Source organism: Penicillium pulvis (genome assembly GCF_028828015.1).
Source record: "Penicillium pulvis strain IBT 33274 chromosome Unknown contig_3_segment0_segment0, whole genome shotgun sequence".
In the NCBI taxonomy this organism is placed as follows: Eukaryota; Fungi; Ascomycota; class Eurotiomycetes; order Eurotiales; family Aspergillaceae; genus Penicillium; species Penicillium pulvis.
In genome coordinates, this window is record NW_026643077.1 from 593,079 (window position 1) to 617,886 (window position 24,808).

The 24,808-nt window shown below is 48.0% G+C and overlaps 10 protein-coding genes across 10 annotated transcripts; 5 read left to right on the forward strand and 5 right to left on the reverse strand.

Moving 5' to 3' along the window:
- Nucleotides 1–297: 297 nt before the first annotated feature.
- Nucleotides 298–1,359, forward strand: erg27 (the record flags this gene model as incomplete). Its single annotated transcript, XM_057065918.1, has 1 exon — nt 298–1,359. One exon carries the CDS (start codon nt 298–300, stop codon nt 1,357–1,359), a length of 1,062 nt encoding a protein of 353 aa, XP_056921387.1.
- A 1,323-nt stretch (nt 1,360–2,682) lies between these two features.
- Nucleotides 2,683–6,092, reverse strand: N7503_006372 (uncharacterized protein; the record flags this gene model as incomplete). Its single annotated transcript, XM_057065919.1, has 5 exons — nt 2,683–2,836; nt 2,894–3,259; nt 3,319–5,793; nt 5,844–5,876; nt 5,929–6,092. 5 exons carry the CDS (start codon nt 6,090–6,092, stop codon nt 2,683–2,685), a joined length of 3,192 nt encoding a protein of 1,063 aa, XP_056921388.1.
- A 657-nt stretch (nt 6,093–6,749) lies between these two features.
- N7503_006373 (RlpA-like double-psi beta-barrel domain-containing protein) lies at nt 6,750–7,482 on the forward strand (the record flags this gene model as incomplete). The annotated part of the gene is made up of 2 exons (XM_057065920.1): nt 6,750–7,057; nt 7,110–7,482. The coding sequence occupies 2 exons, from the start codon at nt 6,750–6,752 to the stop codon at nt 7,480–7,482; spliced, it is 681 nt and encodes a 226-aa protein (XP_056921389.1).
- Nucleotides 7,483–7,876: 394 nt separating this feature from the next.
- On the forward strand, nt 7,877–8,518 carry N7503_006374 (uncharacterized protein; the record flags this gene model as incomplete). The annotated part of the gene is made up of 1 exon (XM_057065921.1): nt 7,877–8,518. One exon carries the CDS (start codon nt 7,877–7,879, stop codon nt 8,516–8,518), a length of 642 nt encoding a protein of 213 aa, XP_056921390.1.
- Nucleotides 8,519–8,770: 252 nt separating this feature from the next.
- N7503_006375 (sugar porter family MFS transporter) lies at nt 8,771–10,439 on the reverse strand (the record flags this gene model as incomplete). The annotated part of the gene is made up of 3 exons (XM_057065922.1): nt 8,771–9,121; nt 9,172–10,310; nt 10,364–10,439. 3 exons carry the CDS (start codon nt 10,437–10,439, stop codon nt 8,771–8,773), a joined length of 1,566 nt encoding a protein of 521 aa, XP_056921391.1.
- Nucleotides 10,440–11,638: 1,199 nt separating this feature from the next.
- N7503_006376 (uncharacterized protein) lies at nt 11,639–13,011 on the reverse strand (the record flags this gene model as incomplete). The annotated part of the gene is made up of 4 exons (XM_057065923.1): nt 12,763–13,011; nt 12,284–12,659; nt 12,103–12,220; nt 11,639–12,032 (listed from the first exon to the last, which is right to left on the reverse strand). Exons 1-4 carry the CDS (start codon nt 12,931–12,933, stop codon nt 11,639–11,641), a joined length of 1,059 nt encoding a protein of 352 aa, XP_056921392.1. The 5' UTR covers nt 12,934–13,011.
- A 1,857-nt stretch (nt 13,012–14,868) lies between these two features.
- Nucleotides 14,869–17,013, forward strand: N7503_006377 (aromatic amino acid ammonia-lyase; the record flags this gene model as incomplete). Its single annotated transcript, XM_057065924.1, has 1 exon — nt 14,869–17,013. The coding sequence occupies one exon, from the start codon at nt 14,869–14,871 to the stop codon at nt 17,011–17,013; it is 2,145 nt and encodes a 714-aa protein (XP_056921393.1).
- A 707-nt stretch (nt 17,014–17,720) lies between these two features.
- N7503_006378 (MFS transporter) lies at nt 17,721–19,448 on the reverse strand (the record flags this gene model as incomplete). The annotated part of the gene is made up of 5 exons (XM_057065925.1): nt 17,721–17,755; nt 17,929–18,102; nt 18,159–18,965; nt 19,031–19,276; nt 19,364–19,448. 5 exons carry the CDS (start codon nt 19,446–19,448, stop codon nt 17,721–17,723), a joined length of 1,347 nt encoding a protein of 448 aa, XP_056921394.1.
- Nucleotides 19,449–20,334: 886 nt separating this feature from the next.
- Nucleotides 20,335–21,951, reverse strand: N7503_006379 (class I SAM-dependent methyltransferase; the record flags this gene model as incomplete). Its single annotated transcript, XM_057065926.1, has 1 exon — nt 20,335–21,951. One exon carries the CDS (start codon nt 21,949–21,951, stop codon nt 20,335–20,337), a length of 1,617 nt encoding a protein of 538 aa, XP_056921395.1.
- Nucleotides 21,952–22,585: 634 nt separating this feature from the next.
- On the forward strand, nt 22,586–24,318 carry N7503_006380 (cytochrome P450; the record flags this gene model as incomplete). Its single annotated transcript, XM_057065927.1, has 4 exons — nt 22,586–23,701; nt 23,752–23,862; nt 23,919–24,085; nt 24,144–24,318. 4 exons carry the CDS (start codon nt 22,586–22,588, stop codon nt 24,316–24,318), a joined length of 1,569 nt encoding a protein of 522 aa, XP_056921396.1.
- Between the last annotated feature and the right edge of the window lie 490 nt (nt 24,319–24,808).

A 24,808-nucleotide genomic window follows, 5' to 3' on the forward strand; every position in this document is an offset into this window, starting at 1 on the left:
CAGATCGACCGGCTTCGTTCGGAGTATACTTAAGTGGTGGAATTGGTTGGGCGCATCACACAGGTCTATCGGGTTTGCCGAGCTCCGTTCGGCGCAATTGGCTAGCGTCTTCGCTATACGCGCGTGGCTGGAGCATGCTGTGCGCGCTGCGTTTGAGGTTCGTTTGAAGCTTCGTTTGCGCAGTAGCGAAGTAGGTAAGCTTGTTTCTTTTCGTCCTTCGGGCTCTTTCCCAATTGACGATCTCCGTCAAACCCTTGACTTCGAGCTATGCATCCAATTCAAAGCATGCCTGCACAAATGGCTGACTATATCGATCAGGAGGTTGTCGCCTCCGCCTCATTGGCTTTATGGATGGCCTCCTCAGAAGTGGATCAGAAAGCCCTGGGCAATTTTGCGGCCGCAATGGCGCTCGAAAACCCACTGCTGTCCGCAATGCTATACAAGATTCTCGGGACATCAGTCATGCTCTCAAAGAAGCTCCTTCGCGCTAGACGACTACGCCGACTAGATACGACCCGTGAAACGAAATCTCTCCAGCTTTACCACCATATCATCTGGTTATCCCGCGAGGGTTTGTTCATACTAGAAGGGTACATCCTCCCAATGGTATCGCCATATGTTGAACTAAAAGTGCTATCCTACAAATTGCGCGCCTCATTCTATCACATTGTCGTCCTATTCCACAACAGACCTGTGATCCAACCACCAGATTCCCAACCCCCGCCCAACCTTAAACATGACTCTATATATGGGCCAGACGCCTTAACAGCTCTCCGCGCTTACGAGTCCCAAAACAAAACACGACACCCACCAGGCCTGGAACCAGTTCAACCAGTCCAACCAGTCCAACCAGTCCAACCCGTCTCTTCATTCCTCCTGCCTCCACTGGACTACACCGCCACCGCGACAGCATGCTTCACCCACGCCGCACTACTAGCCGATAAACTCCTCCCAGGCTCACATCCTCTCCGTCTATCCGTCAAGCTGGAATACGCCGCATACTTATACGACTGTCTCCAAGATCCAATCGCCTGTCGCCGGCTCGCCAAACGCGCAATCGCAGACGTGTATAACGCGCAAGAAGGCATGGATGACGAGAGCTTCGAAGATGCCGCTGAGATTGTCGGTGTGCTCGGCAAGATGGTGAAGCGTGGAGGTAAAGCTGGTAGCAGTACGGCTGCTAGCAGTGTTTCGCGTGGCGACATGTCGCGGAGTCGAAGTAGTCGCAGTCTCTCGCATTTGGATGCGAGTATTCCGACTACTGTTTCTCCTGTTCCGGTTACGAAGACTACACCTAATCCTTCTACGACAGTTCTGGAGCCTGCCGTGCCGAATGTGACTATGATGAATCCGATTTGATGTTTATGTCGATTTTATGCTTATGCTTACGTTTTTCATGCTCATTTTATGGAGTTACGATAGAAAAGCCGATGAGAGCCTTGCTTTTGTTTTTATCGTTTCTCATACCAATTCTTTCTCCTATACGGGGCTCTCGTTTTCCTGTTCGATGATCCGAATTACGTTGTGTATATAATGGATTTATCAATAATCCTTCACCTGCCACGATGGCATGAAAACCACAATCTGTGTATTGTGTTACATATTTAACCATGTTAATATTTTTACCCAACGGGGTTTACACAAATAAATTATGTCAATACGAATTAACGAGCTTGACTCCAGTATAGCACTTGCATGGGAGATCCTCAGTAGGGGTGAAGGTTGGAGAAAAAGGGCTGGTGGTGTGACAATGGTCTATGCAGGCACCTCGAGAAGCGCCAGCATCGGGAATTCTTCTAATCCGTACCAATCTAAAAAGAAATCTTGTTTAAATTTTTGGGCAGACCACCGCCCACTGGCTCGCTCAGGCTGTGCGCCGCAAATCTTCATTCTTATAACGTTATCTACCGACCCACAGCTGTCCACGGGTCTCGGGTGGATCGGCGCGAGGCCGAACCAGGTCATATAAACGAAACGCCCGATACAGACCCTTCTCCAGTCTCGATGTGGTGGAGCCTCAAGGCCTAGTCCTTACAAGGAAAATCGATTAGACCAATGACTGTCATATCTATCAGGTAACGACCTCACGTCATCATCCAAGAATAGAGCGCCTGGAATATCAGCTTCTCCACGGTACCTGGTCACACAACACCAGGGACAAGACTAGCCCTATCCCAGTACATTCACTAAATGTATGAAAGATGAAAGATCACCAGCCAATGCGGATATTGTGGCCGCGCGTTTCTCGGGAGAGTTCGTGTACAGCGCCGGGCGGAAGCCATGTGGCGCCATTGGACGCCTTGCCGATCATCCTTCATGCGAAAGATATCACACGCTTGTTTTCAAGTTTATTGAATCACATATCACATGATGGGTTTCGAGTCTGTTGGGAATGATTCAGTTCCTCCGTACCCTCCATCCTCTACTCATCATTCCGAGCATCAGTCTCCCGCTTAGACTCAGATCCGACACGCACATCTTCCCCCATTTGAAGATCAAACCCTATTCGTCTCTGGTAGTAGCGCCTATCTACTATTCAGCTTCACATGTGTCTGATGTACCTTTCGGGGAACTACTGTCGCTAGGCAGGAAAAATGTGAAAAGATTCAAGAATCAATTGGCTCTATGCTATGTGCATGCGTAAGAACGAGAGCTATAAACTTCTAATCATTGACAAATACTTCAATCCGTCTTGTCGCGATCGGCTGCCTGGGTTTCATTAACAGAGACTCTTGATGGTGCTCGTGACGTCATTCTAGAATGCGATATTCTCGCATCTGTCGTGCTGACGGCATGGAAAGAGAAATCCAGCTCTCCAACAAGGCCTTTCACATGCCTGAATAAATTATAGAAATTAGCATTTCGTCTACAAAGAAAAATGGTTCGAACATACCACATGAGTCTTTCCACGTCTCCGACTATACAGCGAGTGGAAATTTGCAAGACGGCGAACGCTGCAAAGCCCGGTTCGGCAATGTGCTTGATACTCAAGATATCCTTATCCAGCGCCTCCAGTCGCTTGGAAAAGCTGTACGGCCGTGGAGTTTTGAGGTACGGGGGCAATGGCTGGCGATTGGTAATACTGGCCGACAGAAGACACAACAGGGATGTCACTTCGTGAGTTGTGACCTTGGCGGTAGCGACGAGACGTCGGAAATCATGCATCCAGGCCGATCCCGATCCCGATCCGTCATCATCATCGTTAACGCGCATCAGAGTATCAGATGCGTATCCGAGCAGACTGAGGTAGCTCACAATGCTATAAAAGGGGACTTGTTAGCGAAAGGACTGGGGATAGGGAACAGGGAAGAAACCAACTTTTCAACGCAGACAATAATCGAGTCGTATTGCTCTTTGGGAAATCTTCCACCGATGGGAACCTCCCATGTCAAAAACCCGGAGTAAGTCCGCAGACCGGCCAACATGAGCATCTGCTTCGAAAAGACTTTATGCCGGGCCTTCTCCAATTTGCGGCCTGCGGAGGTTTTCAACGATGTGTCACCTTCATCACCGCGGATACGAGCAGATAGCGTTTCGTGGATAATGGAGTAATAATTGGCCAGCAGATACAGAGATGCTCCTAGACTCTGCCGGAGCACTGAGTGTTCCGAAATGGGGTATGGGAAGAATGTCCAGATGAATGCCACAAAGATACCTCCACTCACCGCAGCCAGGCGATATGGCGCGAGCTCGTAGATGGGATAATAAGCTTGCCCATTCGAGGTTGCGACTTCCTTCCCGACCTTTCGGACAGAGAGCTCGTATCCAATGATCATGGTTGTTGTGACGACGCTGATCAGGCCAACGACACGGAACCGGAATAACTTGATTGGCACATAGAAGCCAATTGAAACGAAGATGAAGAGGAAGACGATAATACCGGGTGTCTTTTGGTCAGGAATATACCAAATCAACAGACTTACTACCATCGCAATGGTGGTGCCGATAATTCGAAGTACGAAGCTGAAGATACTTTGACCTGATGTGGGTGACATGCTCAGATTGACCATGATCATGGCCCACACCAACCGCTGCTTGGTAAAGAAGTCTTGCGTGGGATGTAAGAAAGCAATGACTGCAATAGTCATTGTAGCGCAAGCAACGCGGAATCCGTACGAGGATTCAAAGGAGCGAAGAAAGCGTGGGATTACCCGAATCTTATCTCCTACTTTTTGAAACAGATTTGACGGGGGCAGATGTTCAGGATCTTTGCGATGCCGGTAGGCCTCTCCAAGTTCCAGAGAAGTGTTTTGGGTATGGATATCTCCCAAATGATCGTCTTCGTGGTTCTCTGGAGCAATCAGAAATGTCTTTCCCCACTTCAGAAGACGCTTTGCACCAGGAATAATAAGCCGAGTTCGGGACAGCTTTCCTTTTGCAGCAACACCATCGGCATACTGCACAAATCCAAGGACAGTCTGACCGGTCGAATACAGTAGTTGTTCCATGTAGAGGAAAAGGTATAACTGACGGCGACTCCGATCTTGATACGAAGCGGAGGCATCAAAGAAATTGCCCTTTAAGCTGTCCACCGGTGGATGATCGAAAAAGTCGGGTGGCAATGAAACCCCCTTTTCTTCGGCCCATGTTTGCAAGGCAACCTTCTTCGCGTTTCGAAACAAGCTCAACCTTTGCTTGTAGTCTTCCGCAAATCCCTTGTAGCCGGGTGCCGCTTTACCAGCAGAGGCTTCCACGTCCTTTTCATCTCCCTCTGCGTCGTCATTTCCATTAGTTGCCACAGCCGCTTTCTTTGGGCGCTTTTCCAAATGAAGAACATATGAAGTATGCAGCAATCCCTCGTCGATTGTCTGAATCATTCTTGCAAAGGGGTCGTGCACCGCCCTCATGATATCATTCCAATCATGAACCACCTGTTCACGAACATGATTTGGAATAGGCTCGGCGTTTGGATCAATCGGCTCATTCCACCGATTATAATCCGACAGTCTTTGGAAGATGTCGACAACGAAACTCAGTCCAACCACAGGAACCATTATCTGGCGCAGATGGCGAAAAATGGACTGGATATCGTCTGGTCCAAGTTTGCCGAGTGCGAATTCTCTTTTGGCAAAGGTCAAGTCACCGTGAAGTTTGGCATGAAGATCGGTGATTCCGCGGACCGCGCCACGAATGGCTTCCGCCTCGGGGCTGTAGACTTTGCCTTTCTTTCCCCATTTCTCTTGAGAAGAATCGTACGTCTCTGCCCGGCCAAACATATCGTCCCTTTCCAGACTTTCGAAGTATACCGCGTGAGCGGTCAATGCTCCTCGGAGGCTTTTGATATAGCCGCCCATTTGTTTGAAGACCGCTTTGCGCGAAGTCATAGGAAAGACGAAAAGCGATACTCCACTAGACAAGGCCAGTCCGCTGAGACAGGTCTTCAGCAGTTTCACTACAAAGGCGATCGCAGAAGTCATGCTAGTTTCCTGTGGGGCATAGATAGACGAGATGTTGGCGAAGATTGAGTAGAGGACGACAGGGAATTGGAACTGTGGGTACTTGGCCCGGAACGTATGGACAAGCCAAATCTGGAAAAATAGCCAAACCCCACTGACTGCTGATGCCGATGAATTGTACGAGGAAGTTGTTCCTGTTTCGGTGTGCTGCCGTGCCTTGACACTGGAATACATGGTCAACAAGGCCAAGCAGGCTGCTATGCAGATCGCGAAGACGTCGAAGATCATCATCTGAATGAATTTGGCACGAGGCATGATGGCAAATCCCAAGATTGACACAATGGCTATAAGGTAGCCGAGCGTGGTGTACTCATCTGCCACATCTGTGGCTTGGTATCTGATTCAAGAGTCAGATGGCGAACAAATCAATCAAGTGGATCCACTTACATGGCTACCGCAATCGTGGGAGCCAATCCACCCCTGATTTGAAATTAGCGATCGCTCCTTCGCAAGCCAGAAATTCATAGCGTACTTCATCATCAAGATAATGGTTTGCTGATCCAACCCAGATTTCTGCCATAGTTTCTTCACTCTACCTCCAAGTGTGACTTTCTCTTTTTTGGTGGCCTGGGTATCGTGTCGTGATAATGTCTGACTCATCTCTGCAGATTGTCTGGTATTAGTGCGAGACGCCATGTTGGCTAGCGCGATGCGACCGCGTCGATTACACCGTCAAATGTCCAATCCAACGCGGGCCGTCCAATGCATGCATATCGCGTTCAGCGCTGGTTCTTGTTTGTCGTTAGAGCGTCAGGGCGCGGTCGCTGCAGGGCCAAGGAGTGCGGAAGAGGAGGTTTGAGGGGGTGAAGGAATTCCGTCGTGAACCACGTTTTCGGGTGGGGCCCCCGGCCATCTCGTTGCGGGGGAGTTGAGCTGCAATGCATGATCAAAGTTGTGCATTTCTTTATTCATGTTCATAAGGGAAATTTTGACTAATGTGAGTATTGGAATGTTCTTTCTATTTGATCGAGACAAATATGAAAGAGAATTGTGAAACCAGGCCAATAGGCACGTCCTTACATAGAGGTTCTTATCGCAATTGCTAATGTCTCATCGGTTTCTAAATGAACCGGCGCTAAAATGAGCCCCTGAAAACCCTTTGATAAACAAGCTTCTTCCCCTCTCCACATTTATTTTCCATGACCCTGTGTCATCCTTTTCTGCACACGTCTACAAGTGCATTGTCTAAAATGTCCAACCCCCAGTCATGACCATTATGAATCAGTCTCAAGAAACGAACATCGGCAGAGAAGAAAAAGACCTCTTTCACTGACTCTACTGCCATAACTCATAATGACGGAGGATACAACCACCGCACAAGATGCGCCCAATAGACAGACTTCAATGCTTAAACGCAAACCAGTCCCAGTCCCTGCCACAGCTGCGCCCGTCCCTGATGCCGAGGCAGCGAAATCTCAACCCACCGAAACAACGGGCGTTGCTGGCGACCAAAAACATCATATACCTCTTGTCGGACCGATAGCCATCTGGTGGACATCCCAGAAGCGATCACGAAAACTTCTCGTCATCGGCGCTCTTGTCGCCGTCCTTCTAATCGCGCTAATTATCGGCCTAGCTGTCGGACTCACAGTTGGCAAGAAGTAAGTTGCTTGAGCCTATGGCCCAGAGATAGAGACGTGCTGACAAACAAAGCAAAACATCCAACCTTCCCTTGCCGACTTCCAACGGGGGTCCGTACTCTGGTGACCTGACATACTACGACCCCGGCCTCGGTGCATGCGGCGATACCAGTACAGAGTCCGAAATGATTTGTGCGGTCTCCCATATCGTCTTCGATGCGGCGTCGACGAGCTCAAATCCCAACGACAATCCTTTATGTGGCTTGAAGATTAGAATTCGTCGTGATGGGCATAGTGTAGATGTCAAAGTTGTGGATCGATGTGTTGGGTGTGCCGAGACTGATCTTGATGTTACTGAAGCGGCATTTGAAAAGGTTGCTAGTATTCCTCAAGGAAGGGTGACTATGGAATGGGCATGGCTAGAGAAATCACCTGTGGATGCTTAACGTTGTGTCACTCTTTGAACATTCTACGTAAGTAGAAAGTATGTCCCTTTGCTACTAGCATGAGTATTCAAATAGAGAATATAGTACTCAAGTTTTGCTGTGGTATGTTGGGGAATTAAGATATTCAACGAGCGTCATCTCTATGAGGCATAGTCCAAATCATTTTCATCTTCCCATCAACATCACAAGACGCTTTACTCACCGAGAATGTTCTAGATGATTATCCAGGCAACACTGACGTTCAGTTTAACGGATCGATTGGGCTCGTTGCTGTGGCCGCAAATGACCTCGCCACCTCAACCATGGATCAATCCCAAATGACATAGTACATCCCCGCACGTTCCTTACTATCCCATCCACCCATCCCAAACACGCCAGTCAGCAATCAGAGATCATGACTCTACGATCAAGAAGCGTCCAAAGTCCCCTCTATCCAATAGGCCTTCGCAGTGACCACATCGCCGAATTTGAAAGACTCCTCTGGATAGAACCAAAGTACGATCCAGCATCCGCGAACGAATACATAATCAAATTTGACAGCGATGACTCCACCCTCATAACCGTGACAGGCAAATGTTACTACAGAAACAGGCCCGTCCGCGAATTCCGTGACGCCTCTGGACTTCCCATGTTCGAAGTACGGCGCGGAGGGTGGCACTGGCTGACCCCAGCCTGGCGAATCCGTCTACCGGGGAATGAAACTGGAAATCTCGCCTACGTAAAGCCGGTTGGATGGCGGTCAGAATTTGACTTGACATTTCGGAACGCGCTTGCCCCTGATGTGAAGAACGATGATGAAAAGATGGTCACTTTGGAAGTTAGATATGCTTCACCATTTTGCGGATTTGGTATCTGGGTAGGTGGGCGGAAGGTCGCTGATGTGCGGCAGAGTATGGAGAGGAATAGGACTATTCGGAGTATGTTGGGAGGACCATCTTACAATCCACCCAGGGCAATTATGGAGGTTCTTGTTGCTGATGGGTTCGACTTTTCTCTCGTGAGTCCCGCCATTCCATTTGTGGGTTTTGTCGACTAAGAGGTATTATAGGCATCACTTTGTGCGGTCATCCTTTGTGATGAGCACTTCAGGTCTACGCCTCCTTCCATTTTTGAGACTCAAGAGCGGGCGAAACGTCTTAATCCCAAGATGGTATCATAAGAAAGTTGATATATGTTCGGGCAATTTATTCAGTGAAGCGTTCGTGATAATTTAACATCTATTCATATTATCTCAACACTCTTATAGAGACGGAGGCAGCTTGTCATGGTGAAAGGCCCATGAGAGTCCTTATTTCGCTGCCGCTTGGTCCTTGACTTGCTCGTCTGTCTGTTCCTCGACGTGCTCTGCGTGAGAAAAGTCGCTTTTCTGGAGTGTCTGCTCAATATCTGCGCGGCGCTGCATCTCGTCAACAGTACCAAAGACAAGGTCCATCTCCTCCAGAGTCCGGCCCTTAGTCTCCTTGAGAAAGATAGCAACAAAGATCGACATAGCGGTACAGAAGATACCGAACATGAGAAAGGTTCTCCAGCCAATCTTATTGATAGCACGAGGGGTAACCTCAGTGATAACAAAGTTGAAAAGCCACTGAGTGGCAGCACCAAGGCCGACACCGTATGAACGAAGCCGAGTGGGGAAGATCTAACAAGATTAGTTGAAATCTCAAGAATCGATATTGTCTGAGATCTTACCTCGCCTAGGTAGACCCAAGGGGTTGGGCCCCATGAGAAAGAGTAACCAATAACGTAAAGGTAAATCATGGCAACCATGGCAGTAGACGCCGGGGAAACGCTGGTAGCATCAGCGTTGGGAGGGTTTGTTGCTAAGACAGCTCCAATGATGAACATCATAGCAGCCATCCAGGCACCACCACCGATCATACTGTTCTTACGGCCCCATCGGTCAATTCCAATGAACAGGAAGATGGCCGTAGCGACAACTTTGACAGTACCATAGATACCAGTAGCAAATAGCGATGAGTTGGTCGAGCTGACACCAATGGACTCGAAGATTTGGGGCGCATAGTATCCAATACTGTTCGTTCCAGAGAATTGCTGCCAGAACATGATCACGAAGGCCAAGAAGAACCGGTAACGGTTACTCTTCTCCAAGCACTCCTTCCAGGTGACACCCTCAGTAGCAAGTGTCTCCTCTTCAACGGCAGTATAAATTTCCGCAATCTCCCTCTGCACTTCTTCGCTATCCTGAGGCTCATTTCGAATGTAAGCCAGCGAGGTAAGTGCCTCATCCTGGCGACCCTGCTTCATCAGCCAGCGAGGGGACTCTTTGAGGAAGAAAAGTCCAACAAGCATCAGTCCACCAGGGACAAGCTGAATGGCCACGGGAATCCGCCACTGGCGGGTACTCTCCGGGATGTGCAGCTTGACACCATAATCCAGCCAGTAGGCGAACGTACTACCGATGACCAGGAACTCCTGGAACATACCGGCAATCCGACCTCTGTATTCGGGTGGGCAGTTCTCACTGACGAAGACGGGAGTGATACTCGACATGCCACCGATACCGAGACCGGCAATGACACGACCACCGTAGATCATACCGATCTGGTGGTGAGCGCCGACCTGGATTGCGGCACCGACCAGGAAGATGGAGCAGAAGATCATGAGCGAATAGCGACGACCAATGCGGTCATTGATATAGGCTGCGAAGATCGAGCCGAAAAAACATCCTGCTGTCAAGAGACTGACAACATTTGATGAGATTTGTGCGTTTTTGTCTGAGGCGAATCCGGATGATGAAAGTGGGAGGCCAAAGTCTTTCTTGAAGCTGTCCATAGCTAGGACGGAGCTCATAACACCCGTGTCATATCCTATATACTCATATTAGTGCACATGTACGCGTAGACACGATGCTGTAACGAACCGAAAAGCAGGGAGCCTAGGTAGGCGACTGCTGTGAGGACATAGACACGGTAATTCTTCAATAGACGAGGTGCCATTGTGTCGGTGGTAGTGAGGAAGCCTCAGTGGGAAATCTGGAGAAAAATAGAAAAACCAAGAAGGGAAAAAAAAGTTGATAAACGGCCGGCCGTATACGAGTTCCCCAGAAACTGGAGAAAAAAAGAAGGGGCCCCGGATGGTGGCATTTTATAATGGATCTAGCAATCTAGTCTCTGCAACGCTACCAGTGGGCCGAAAAGCTGATCGACATGTTCGGCTATTGATTAGCATCATCATTGTTTGAATACAGCGCATGCTCAACTAGTGAGACCCATATAAAGGTGCTTATGGCGCGAGGGAACCAGGGTTAAAAGTCGGATGGGGCCATATTGGGGAAAACATGGCGGGGGCGGCCGCGGGGTTGAGTGGTGGAGAAACAGTCTTAGCCTATCGACAATTTTTTCCGTCAATCTCAGGGTCTCACGGCTTGTTAGCGTATGGCATGAGGCCGCTTGACCAGCAATCTTGATTGGCTTGGATCGGGTGAATGGTACATTCCGTTGGGTGCCAAGAAGCTTAGTATGAAGCTCTGCGGTTGGTGGAATATTTGGAATTTGTCCGTCCGCTGATCCACTTTGTGGTCCCTATCTGCTGCTGTGAGGACCATATATCTGGAGAGAGCTCGCATTATCTTCTGTCAGCTTGTCCCCACGGGGTTGCGCGTCAAGAATCTCTCACGTCATCTAGGTCATCTGGGAAGGATGCTCGAAACCTCAGAGTGTTGAGACGTCCATTTCGATATCGTCAATATTACTTTCCAGTCTCTCAATTTCGCAAATGCCGTCAGCGGCAGGAATCAAATGCCGACTGTCACCGACGCTTCTGGACTCTTGATTCTGCAACGTAACAGCCACGAAATGACTAAGATTATACTTTCTCGCGTATTGGCAGTCGGGTATCACGGATTATCCGAGGGGTATATCATCTCGGCAAACTAGATCGGCGCATTGATGTCAGTATACGAAGTCAAATCGGACAGGCATGGATACCAGAGCCGACGTGAAATGAGACGCTACAGGATCCGGCAGTGAAGGTCGGCATCACTAGGAAAATTATCTTATCAGCTCGGAACTATAAGCTATCGAATCCGAAAGCTGACTGAATACTCACGAGAAGACAATTACCAGCTCCCGAGGCTCTTTAAACGACTTCCGATCTAAATTCGCCTCGTCAAACCGCCCGCTAATTAAATTAAAATTTAAACACAAATTATAACAGATTCCCTTGAATACCGTGAGTCGTGTATATCATCGTGTCCATCGCTGTGAAAAGCATCATTGCTTGCATTGCCTTCAGAGACATTAATCATCCGTTTCCCATCCATCGAGGAGTCACGCTTTCTAGTCCGGGCCGTGTGTGTACTGGAGCTAGCTACATAAGGAGAGCTTAGCTCGTGTGTATTCCGGCTTGTTGATTGGCTCTTTATTGAGCGTACTAGGGATCGGAGGAACGGTACGGAGGCCGTGATGATCACCAAATACGTCTCAATGTACAGCCATCGATCGTAGTCTACTGTCGCAATCGTCGGATCCATATCGTAGGATGCGAGCACGCGTGTCTGGACGGTTCGTATGATAGCGGCGACCATTGCACTGCATAGATCAGCCCGGGTTAGCTTCAATCGGTCGGTTCCTCGGTGCAGTTTCAACGGTGGGTACTCACAAAATTCCTAGTCCAAGCAAAGTAACCAATCCCAGCTTCACCCTTAACTTCAAGTTCAATGTCCAGAATATGCAGGTTGAGAAGACAGCAAGGTACAAGTCAGTTGCTGAATTGAAGGCTAGGACGCGCAATGTCAATATTCAATCATGAAAGTGAGTAGTCAATGAAAGGTATTTCTTACCTCCTTGGAAATATCCATAGTACGCTTGCACTTTGGTATTCCAACATTTCGATTTGTCGGAATGCTCCCAGATAGCTGAAGCGTGCCCCGGGCATTGGACAAATAAGATGATAATAAACATCGAGTTGACGAGGACCTGCATCGCTACCAGTCCCCAAAAGACGGCGCGATGCCATTGCTTGGAGACAAGTAGTCCGGTGACAAAAACAATGAACGAAATCCGCCCTAACGCCCCACCTGCCAGCGCAAATGTCTGTGTGAGGTAATCGAACATGATGACTTTGGAAACGTCATCGGCATCAATGTCTCCAACCTTTTGACCGAACCCATGCTGGATGCCAAGGGTAATCATAACAGATCCGACCGTGGATAAGCACTGCGAAGGAACAGAGAATTTGAATTAGAACAAACGATACAAACAGATATTTGATTATTCTGCACTCTGCAAATATCTAGCTGGTAGGAGAAGGTATGCTAACCAGTGCAAATCCCATGAGTATATCATCCAGCCCTAATTTGTGCACTTTCCATTTCGCAATGAATCGCAAGATGACGACTAATATGGCAACAGCCGTAAGAGCCCAAACATCCCTGAGAAGCTGAGGTCCGGAATCATAGACTGATTCCGACCCTCGGTTCACAATAGACATGGTGTAGCGATGGTAGGTTACCGGGCATTAACTCATGATAATGAAAAGGCAGTCATCAGGTCATATAGCGAACAGTGCTTGTCGCTGGTGATTATATGACGCGTGCCCTATCAAATGGTTATCAAGATGAGAAAAGGGGGGGAATTACCATCGGAGATCTCCATGGTTGAATTCAGACAGTCATCCAACGAGCCAAGACTGCTTGAATAAGGTTGTCGGAGGTCACCGTGGCGGGTCTTGGGGCACGCGATAATGATATTGGGGGCTGCGATTTCGCGAAACCTTAATGCGGATTTATGCGGGTGGATAGGGGCGATGATAATGTCAGTCATGGTGATTGGCCCCCGCGATCAATTTGATCACCGAATATCTTCGACGAGTCAGACGGGCGTATATACTTAACCAATTGTGTATCGCAAAAAGCTTCTATTAGATCTCGAGCTGAACTGATAATAGAGATTTATATCAAGATCAGGTTCTATTGGTAGATACAGTAATCCTATCGTGGATTTAAATATCAATTTCGTCGTCCAATGAGAACATGTCTATGAGATTAAATTCAGGGAGAAAAGAAAGGTACAATCTGCCTACAGTTTAGAGTATTCCAATCATTTGAGACGGCGATATGACGCGAACATATGCCATCAATCTTATCAATGCAAACCTACTACATCTCATTCGCTTACAACTTTTGTCCAAATGACACTGTGTGGTGCTCTCCTCCAATATTTCATGGGAAGGCAATGCTTGATTCGAATTACCTATAGAAAAGTAGTTGTAAAGCGGTTTCAGGCTCATGGGACACAGGGCATATACAAGACAGAGGACCGCTGAGAAGTTGGAGATCAGTGGATTGAACGTTACAAAATCAGCTGGATACTCACTAACCCACATATGAGATAGCGCGGCAATTTCAATTCAGAGCAGTATATCTATCAATTACATTTCCAGATACCCATTTACTCGCCATAGGCTGGCTACCCAGGAACGTGAAGGTGATAAGGAGAGATGTCTACAGAGACAGTACCTTTTTCTTACCTATATCGCGACCTAAATTGGTGTTCAACTATCTCAACCATTCATTTCCATGCAGTACTGGGCAAACCATGGTCATGTTTTTCAAATTAGGACTAGAGGAAAACTGAACGTCACTTAGGTGACTTACTTTGCGACTTGAGGTTCTCCAGAAATACCAAAGCACAAATCATCAGAAAAACAAGTTTTGACCAGGATTAGCGTAGTTTATGTTGTTTTAGACTAGAGGGATGCGTGGTTGCAGGATCTTGATCTTCCCCAGATGATGACTAGCATGCGCGGTCAGTAGCTCTGCAAGCTGCAAGAGGTCACGTCGAAATCTACCTCTCGAATTGGCCAAGATTCTGGGGCAATGGTGACAGGCGACAGGGTGCATATGCACATGTCAATTCTCGCTTGGACCTCGGATTGGAGGAAATAGCGGTGAACACGATTTTCACGCATGTTGAAAATTTTATCCGCAAAGGTAGTGGATCATTGCCACTCAAGAAATCTTGGGAATAGAGCTTTAATTGCTAACACATCTTGCAACCTTGAATGTCAATTAATCTAAGCGGCGGGACACTAGGGAAAAAGCGGCTTAAGTGTGGGTCAAAAGATCCATTCGGGCCCGCAAAGTTTATAGAGATTCAGCACGGCTAGATACGGGGAAAGCTGACATGTTGCATTCTCTTTCCTTATTCCTGGCATCGTAGGCTTATTCACACTTTCATCTGCGGATCATACGAGATGAAACACGAGTTTGAGGCAGGGAGTCTGATTTGAACTCTCATTAGAACCTCGATCGCTCAACCATCACCGGGAGCCAGGTACAGATATAAAGTTTGTCTTGCCCGAAGAAATTGAAACGCACAAACAGACTCAATCCCACACTTCCCCTTACCCAACTCTTACCGCACGATGACTGGAACCAACATGACCCCTCACATAGGAGCGACGCTGCGCATATGGAAACAGTTGCAAGAATTGAAGAACCAAACTAACCCAATTGTCCTCGATGGAAACAATCTCGATATTGCCTCCATCATTGCAGTTGCCCGCCATGGAATCAAGCCTAAGATAAGCACGGACGAACACCTCGCGAAGCGACTCGAACTCAGCGTCAACACTCTTGCAGACTATCTGGCAAATCAATACGTGGTCTATGGGGTGAATACCGGGTTTGGAGGGAGCGCCGACACGAGAACAAGCGATATCCTCGATCTGCAGATCCATTTGTTGCAGCATACCCAGAGCGCGATCATCACAGCTGCGGATAAGGACCCCGCCAGCAATTCGGAGCGAGAACCCTCCCACGTCATGCCTCCCGCCTGGGTTCGCGGCGCGATTGTCGTCCGAGCCAATCAGAACCTTCGGGGGCATAGTGCTATACGATTTTGTGTGCTTCAAAGCTTGCTGGATTTGTTACACCATGACATAACCCCTATGATTCCTCTCAGAGGAACGATATCTGCCTCCGGAGATCTCATGCCCATGTCTTACATTGCAGGAGCCATTGCCGGCAACCCGGATGTCTTTGTGCAGGTGGGCAAAGGAAAAGAAGCTAGAGTCATACCCGCGTCAGAAGCTCTCAAAGAGAGTGGTCTATCGCCATCTGGACTGGGACCGAAAGAAGCGCTCGGGCTTATCAATGGCACTGCACCTTCTGTAGCGGTGGCAAGCTTAGTACTCTATGATGCGCAGAAGCTTGCGCTGCTCGCCCAGATGCTCACGGCATTCGCTTCAGAGTGCATGGGTGGGAATGTTGAATGGGCCCAGCCTTTTATTCATGCCATACGACCCCACACTGGTCAAGTTGAGGCAGCTAGCAACATCCGACGCTTTCTGAACGGCTCCAAATTTGTCGATGGTCTGGAGTCGAGAAAGAGAACTGGCGAGGGACTTTGGCAAGATCGGTATTCGACAAGGACCGCCCCGCAGTGGATTGGACCGTACCTGGAGGACCTTCTTCTCGCGCAACATCAACTGGAGGTCGAACTCAATTCTACATCCGATAATCCCATCGTCAACGCTGCAGAACACGGCGGTGGAGAAGTATACTCGGGCGGAAACTTCCAGGCTGTTGTGGTCACATCTGCCATGGACAAGACACGCCTGGCTCTTCAAATGATTGGCCGCATGCTATGGTCCCAGGTTACTGAGATTATCGGTCCTCACACGAATAATGGACTTGAAGCGAATCTCAACCCAAGCGATCATGAGAATTATACCATGAAGGGAATCGATGTCAACATTTCAGCGTACATGTCTGAGCTTGCAGCTTTGGCGCATCCCGTTTCTGCCCATGTCATGTCTGCCGAGATGCATAACCAGGGTATCAACTCACTGGCTCTAATCTCTGCCCGGCGTACGCTAGAAGCCGCAGACTTGGTCGCCCATATGAGTGCCTGCCATATCTACGTGTCATGCCAAGCCGTCGAAATGCGCGCAAATCACATTCGATTCCTTTCTGCACTCAACGGAAAGCTGAAGAGCAGTACATCCGACGGCGCAATGGGTGATCTGGGATTGGACACATCACAAATTGAGGCGCTCGCCAAAACCCTACAGCCTCTCATCGAGTCAACATGGTACCACTGGAATTCCAATACATGGAAAGAAAGAATACCATATGTTGTCGACGCCGTGATGTCACCTGTCACTGACTTCCTGGCTACAATTGGACATGATTGTTCGGTATCAATGCTTGCTGCTTTTAAGAGGCATTTCAGAACAGTTGTTCAAGACACAGCCGACGCTTTGTTTTATCCCAGTCCGACCATCACTCCTGCAGAGGTAGCTGCCCAGCTGGGTGATGGATCCGCCCAACTGTACACCTGGGTCCGTTCGAAGCTCAATATTCCCCTGCACTGCGGTCTGAAAGATGATCCTTTTTACAACGCGCGACAAGGTCTGCCTACAGACGACAAGAAAACCATAGGCAGCAGAGTGAGCGCAGTCTACGAGAGCTTGATGAGTGGTGAAATGATGGATATGGTCCTGGATGGGCTAGACACTGGTCGGAGCTTTCCTGATGTCTGTTTCTCATGCCTGGCACCGAAGTAGATCTCTCAGTATACTTTGACAGAGCTATAGACCTATCACTATGCTTCGATTCATCGGATGAGCCTTTCTCGTTACAAGATTTCCTATTGAAAGCAACACTAGGGACATGACATAGAGTCTACGAGCGAGCGACATTCTAACTGTTACCTCGATCGAGCCCTTCATATTAGACCTCGGGAAGACGGAAGCTTGTACTAAGCTCACTGCTATTAGGTGACAAGCTGACCCAAACTAGATTAGCTTCTCTTATTACAAGGAGATCGATGCTTGAGCTCCCCAAGGTTTTTAGGACACCTTACTAGCCCACATCTGGGAAAGCGCGTCAATTCTGATTCAGAGTAGTAACCTTATCGAGTACATGACGTTTTGGTAATTACTGCTGGTGAATTTGATATCTCACCAACCCATGAGTGGGATGCCGAATTTGTAGAATCAAAGCTCTATCGCTTAATGTAGTGGCTGGGTCAGTATTACTATAGATGTTCCCAAGACGGCACATGGGAGAGGGCATATCAGACTGAGAAAACCCATCCAGCTGACGGAGATTCATGTCGAGTTACATTCAATTATTGAGATAGCATTTCAACGTCAATTGTGTAGCATATAGCAAAGTAGTCTCAAAGTCAGATCATCTTGTTCAATTATTATTAGGTCAATCTGCATACTTCCTCCTTCCTCCCAGAGAGGTTGAGGGCCTGGAATAAGTATCATTCGAAATTTGGTTGTTGAATGAATGTCGTTGCTGTACGAATCAATTGCATTCATACAAAAATTTCGGTTTTCAATCCCTTAGTTGCTGTAATTATTTCATTTATGTCCTGACAAACAGGAGAATGACAGGACTGCCATTAACACAGAGATACCAGCTTGGACAATGTCAGCACATCTACCGATTGGGATTCGTGGTAAACTTACCTAGAACAGAATTCATATAGTAGTATCCGATGGCATCTGATAAGGATCCAGAAAGGAAGGACCCGACCAGCATTCCCGCAGAGGCGGTCAGCGCAGACATAGAATAAGTCCGATTGTAACCTCCGTTAGGGCCAAAGAGTCCCGGACGCTTTTCCTCTTCCTCGTCAACAGCACCTGTGTTCATTTCCAATAAGCTTTATACAGTATCACATGTGGGTGTAGGTACTCACAAGTTATTTCAATTGCTGAAACACTGCTCATCAGATTGGTGACAAATCCAATAGCAACGATTGCGGAAATATATGTTGCCTCCGCTGAGCTCTGAGGACTTGACCAAGGAAACTCCTTCTGGTCTGCAGCGCCCACTAGCCAGAGCAATGGGGCCAGGAGCGCAAATCCAATTGTAGCAGGAATTCGTGTGCCAATCCTGTCACGAAGCCAGCCATAGAGAGGACTAGCTAATATGATGGGGCCTTCTAATCCCATGAACAAAAGTCCAGTGGGCAAGCTTCCCCAACCAAAGGCATCCTTCACATGAACTGGGATTGTCGTGCTGTAACTGGCGAGGATCGCAGTGTAGACAGTCGAGCATAGCATAGCAGTGATAACTCTCGGCTGCAAACAAATTACCTTGAAGAATGATTCAGTAGGCCCGTTTGTGTCCTTGCCAGAGAGTTGTTCAAAATCGTCGGAGATCAGAGTAGAAGTCTCATCCGTAGACTCCGAATCGTGACTGGTTTGTCCATCCGAGTTTGGTTTCTGTTTTCGTTGCTCCACCATCAGAAGTCGCATCGCAACATCGACTGCAAGGATAAGCAGAACACTGCCCCAGGTAACCCAATAACCGTTGAGTTCAAGTAAAACACCTGCGACCGCTGGGCCAGCAAGAGCGCCCAGGCTCACACAGCTCCGTACGACACCGAAAACTTTTCCAATGTTTTTGATGTCGATCGCATCTTTCAGGGTAGCGAATCCAACGATCCATGCTGCGGTTCCACCAATTGCCTGGAGTACTCTACCGATGAACATTCCGGCCACTAATACGTCAATAGCGTTAGCGGGTGCGTTTGAGATATTCATCTGGGTGGAGAATGAAATTCACAATTTCGAGAGACGGCCAAGAGGACAGTTCCGATAATGGTCAATACCAGCGAAAGTATCAAAGGAGATTTCCGCGAGTGGAAGCGATCCAATAATGAACCGATGAAGATAGACACAATGGTGGACACAATGCCGTAGCACATGAGCAAAAGATAAGTCACTTGTTGTGTCTTTGAAGGGTCAATGTGATTGCGGTCCTCAACCATATATGGGAGGATAGGAACGATGAAGCCATAGCTAAATGTTTCTTTAAGAGAATAACAAGTTAGATCCAAAGTCCTGTACTAAAGGCTCGTCTTCCAAGGCTTCATGTTAGCATAGTCCTAAAACTTACCAGTAAACCCCGCGATAGATACACACACCATGAGAAAAGGGAGCGAGGCTCGCCATCTGTGGCCCCAAACCTTGGTGTTCTCCATGATTGATATTAACGTCAACGGGAATCAAACCGATGAAAAGAAAGGATTCAGAACTAAGACAGGACACCTTAAAAGTATGGGGTAGGCACTCGTGCCTAAGACTAATTCCCACTCTTGACACCGCCTACTGCTACCGCCCAGAATATAAACCTGAGGTCATTTGGAAAAAGTCGGCCCTTACTATTGGCTGTAGAACGGATAAAATACCGGCAGAGATTTGTAATAGTGGGTCACTTACCAGGCGTGAATGATTCTTTAGGCGGACGTAAGTGGGTCCAGGTCTAAACCTACAGTAGCTCACTCAATAGTCCCTTGTTGTTCCAGGGGATGTGGGTCACTGAGCTGTTCAGCCGATCACATTTACCCCCGATTGGTAGATGACGGACCCAAGAGCGCTATGATTGGTCTTGTAAGCAGTGAATGCTCCGTTCCTATAAACTTTCCGTGTATCTTAGAAGGATTCCAAAAACCGGAATATTTTCCAGAGTGGTGCATGAGATCGGAGAGGTGTAACGTCATGAGACCAGATCATTGCACATTACTTCACATTTAGTGATGAAAACATATTGAGTTATTTGTCATTCTGCCACGAAATAAGGCCACAGCTCCTTACATCGTGGGGTAGATAAACCTATAGATGTGTCGCGTGACCTTCAAAATGAAACAGATCAATCAGTTACGTTAAGAATCGTTCATACTGACCAAGATAGGCCCCAAAGCCGCTCAGAGGAGTGACATTGTCGTTCAGGGGAAGAGAAGTCAGGTATGGACATGAGTGAGGTTGTAAACACTGGGCATTTGTATGCAAATGAAGAACAGTATCAATTGGTATAGATAGCATATGCCTTGCTATATTCACTTTCATACTGGACAGGTTTCCGCTAGTCTAGCACTTTTCAAAATGCAGTAGAGTGCATCCATTTTCGATTTGCGAGCTTAATTTCCAGCCAAACGGCAGTCCCAGTGATTTCACGTCTTCGGTATGATCTAAGAAGAACAGCGATGCATCGCCTGCTTCGTCTTCTTTAGCAACGGAGATAGTGACGGATTGCCGGGCAATCTGGAAGCATCGTGCCAGGACAAAACTCAGCTCTGGCACGGCTAGATGTTGGAGAGCAGACAGAGTGATAACGTGATCAACAGGCTCGTTGTACTCGGCCAAGAATTGCAACATCGGGCGATGGAAGAGCTCATCGTAGTATTCGGACTGTCGGCAAATATCCAGCATCTTGTTCGACATGTCAACTCCGACCAGTCGCTGGATACTGCTCTTTGGCGATGACATATTATTTTGCTGTTCACGGAGCTTCTGACCAAGTAAACCAGTCTTGCACCCGAGTTCCAAGATGGTGCCATCAAAGGAGAATTTTTCCACAATGGTAGCTGCCGCTTGCGCTGCATTGGCGTACGACTTCGTCTGATCATAATGCGAACTGCATTTATCGTAGAACGTCTCCAATGCGCTGAGCTCCCTCGTTCTTTTTTGATCGGGATATCTGAGGAAATGGTTGGTTATGAAAATATCGACAGCTGCCCTCTGATGACCAGCAAGACCTTGCTTCACATCTGTATCTTCAAATTTATTCCCGGGAGCCAGAAACCATACAGGCATAGGGTCAACCTCAATGACCACGGCCTTTCCGTCAGGTCCTATGCGCATATCTACATCGCATCCCATGTTGTTGGTTGCCATTTTGCCAGCTTTGAACCCTTTCACGGCCGTTTCCTGGAGATGACGATATAACGCGGGATTCGCTGCTTCATCCAGCAACTCGTAGCCCGACTCGCCGTCAAACTTGGCGTCGAATGTGAGGAATTTCTGCTTTTCCGGTAGCCTGGCCTTCTGGGGAGCCATCGGGACAGGGATTTCGCCCATTGCGAGGACCACGACTGAATATTCATCCCCATCGATGTACTCCTGGACAACGACGTCATCGCTGTCCCGTCCAGCTGCTTCACAGGCCTGTACAAACTCTTCCGGGTTGGCGTGACATGACCCGACAGCCCTTCGAAGCCGTGCCTCTCGCATACCCTTGTTCAAATGCCTGATGGTCTGCTCCAGCTCTGTCTCATTCTGGCATAGAGAGTGTTCATCGATGAGAAGGCTGGCGTAGCTAAAGGCAGGCTTGACAAACAGGGGAAATTTGTCCACGCCTGGTACGGGCGGGAAGCCTTGCTTTCTAGCCTCAGCGTAGAAAGCGAGCTTGGATCGCTCTCGTTCCCACCCGCGAATGCCCGCTGATGGGAGGTTCAAAGATTCAAAATATTTAATAGCATCCACACCACTGACAGTATCATCGTGTGTTCCCCACAGGAATTGGAAATAGATATCGTACCCCTCGGCCACGGCTTCGTTGATCTGCTCCTTGGCAGTTGTCTTTTTGATATATTTGTTTTCCACAATGTGTCGAGGCGCGTAGACACCGACATCGGGCCACAGATCTTGTGAGTCCTCTACACTGTCCAGGCCTTCCTCCGCGGAGTGCAAAACACAGATTCTCATTTTCAGTATTTGATGCAAGTTGAAGTCAAGGGATTGGTGCAATAGCTGGATTGCAAATACCTTCTGAGTACTTCTTTTAATCGGAGTTTTCCCAAACCCATCCAGCGAAGGACTTTCTCTTTTAATAAAAACGCTAAAGAAGTGGAGGTGGCTTCTGCACGGCTGAATTGTTTTCCTATCGAGCGGGACGCTTTGGGACGATACCGAAGGCAAAGCTCCATAGTTTAGAATTTGATCACTTACGGAGTAGTTCGCGTACTAAAAGCTCGTGTTGATGAGTTTGATCGGGACAGCTTAATGGCGTCTTGACCCTCCAATCATCGTCTAAGAGTGGTATCGGTATTTTGGCATGTTTTCTCATACTGGAAAGTCCTGATCCACAGTGGGGCAAATCGCTCTGTAATGAAGGTCGCTGGGGTGCGCGGCAGGTTTCCTTGAAGTGAAGGTCTTGGCGCGTGTTCAGCTGAACAGGAGCGCTCCACTGCGGATCGGTGAGCGCATGGCTTTTTTAGATCCCCGATGTGCCGATCCATGCCGGGATTTGAAATCCAAATACGGATTAATCTGTAAAAAAGAAAAAAAACATTCGAGTTCCTAAAGACATCGTTATTTGGCTTGAATTCCGAAACTCACAATGTCAGCCATGAGGTGGTTAGAGCACCAATGGAAACCTCCGTCATGCCTTGAAGTAGAACTCCATTGGCGGCTGGTCTTATTGGTGGCAGGATGTATCATTGTGAGAACGATATATCGCCTCTACTTCCATCCACTGAGCAAAATTCCCGGGCCCAAACTCGCAGCCATCAGTTCTTTCTATGAATTTTACTATGACATGGTCAAGGGAGGTATGTATATTTGGGAGGTGGAAAAAATGCATCGTCAGCATGGCCCTATTGTGCGCATCAATCCCTATGAAGTGCACGTCATTGATCCGGACTTTTATGACGAAATCTGCGCCTCGGGCTCACGCCGGCGTGAAAAGGATCCCCGACAAGTGTCGTTGTTTGGAGCACCGGGCTCAATGATCGCTACTGTAGGCCATGAACAGCACAAAATGCGTCGAGGCCTTGTCCGCGGACACTTTTCTCGCAAAGCTATTGCCAACATCGAACCTATAGTCCAGGCAAAATTGGACAAAATGATCCAGCTGTTCCACTGCGCATATAAGAGTTTTGCCGCGGTAAATACGAGCGATGCATTTTCTGCTCTTACAGCTGATGTCATTGCTGTATATGCGCTGGGCATTGACCTCGACTTTCTCGACGAGCCTGAGTTCAAAAATGACTTCCAAGAGGCATCTCTCGAAGCAGACATGCTCTGTCATATTTTCAAGTTCTTCCCCTGGCTTCTCAAACTATCCCAACTCCTCCCCGATAGCGTTGTTCGGTATTTACAACCCAGTGCCAATAGCCTCCTACTGGTACAAAAGACCATACATGATCAGTCCGTGGCAACGCTGCAAAAGGCATCAAACCCTTCTTCAGGTAGTGAATTGCGAGGCAATATCTTCGACTCTCTTAGTCATCCGTCTGTTCCACCTCGCGAACGTACCTTGTCTAGGCTGCAAGATGAAGGCCTCATTCTTCTTGCGGCTGGAACCGAGACCACAGCTAGAGCGTTAGCCGTTTGTGCGTTCCATTTAGCGGCAAACAAGACACTTATGCAAACATTACGATCAGAGCTGAAGGATGTGATGCCTTCACCGGATTCCCATCCGAGCTGGGCACAGCTAGAACGCCTCCCGTATCTAGTAAGTAATCTGCTCACCCTCTCACTGTGCTTTACTAATTATGCTCCTAGTCCGCGGTGGTAAAGGAATCTCTTCGACTATCGTTTGGAGCAGTTGGTCGACTTGCACGAGTTGCCCCGGATGAAACACTCCATTATAAGCAACATAGCATACCTCCGAATGTATGGGTTAGACTTGAATCATGATGAGTATTTCTGCCACTAACACAACAATACAGACTCCTATGAGCTGTTCAGCATACTTCATTCACATGAACCCCAATATCTTCCCTGAGCCAGAAAGCTTCGAGCCTGAGCGGTGGTTACGAGCCATCGAGCGTGGGGAGAAGCTACATCGATACCTGGTGTCATTTTCTGCTGGTAGTCGGCAGTGTGTTGGCATGAAGTACGTAATGTCTAGACAAGCATAAACCTTAGGTATGTGTCAACTAACTTCTGCATAGTCTCGCCTACTGCCAAATGTACCTGACTATCGCGGCAATTGCACGCCAATTTGATATGGAGCTTTATGAAACTACAGTTTTTGATACCATGGTTGGGCGTGACTACGTTTCGCCATTCCCGACTGATGGCGTAGGTAATATAAAGGTGAAGTTCTCAGATGTGGTGCAAGAGTGAAGGGGGTGGGCTCATGCTGAATTAGAAGCATGGCTTACATAGAGTATGATGGTATGTACGTCGATGTCTCTCAGCCATCTCGAATGCTGCTTCGTCTCCATGAACTTCTTTGTTAAGTCTCCATGGATGTTTCAAATCAGTCGCGATGCTCTTTCAATCAAAATCGCATAAGACAATTTATCCAGGCGACGGTATAGCTAAGAGAAGGTGCCGCCTATGAAGACTTCACTCCTAAAAACCTTCACGTTCCTGGTATGTACTCGATAGGATCACTACTCTGAGTTACCAATACTGCGCTATCCCTGATGTGGGCTAATTGAGGTGTTCAGTCATTGATCTCTTTCATGTATTTATGACCATCTGAATTTTTTCCTGTATATTGATAGAACGCGCCACCTTCAAAGGTGTGATCTACATATAGATGTGCACACGGGCACATCAGATAATGCCGAGCTAGTCAGACTCTTCAAAGTGGATACCTCTCCTGTCA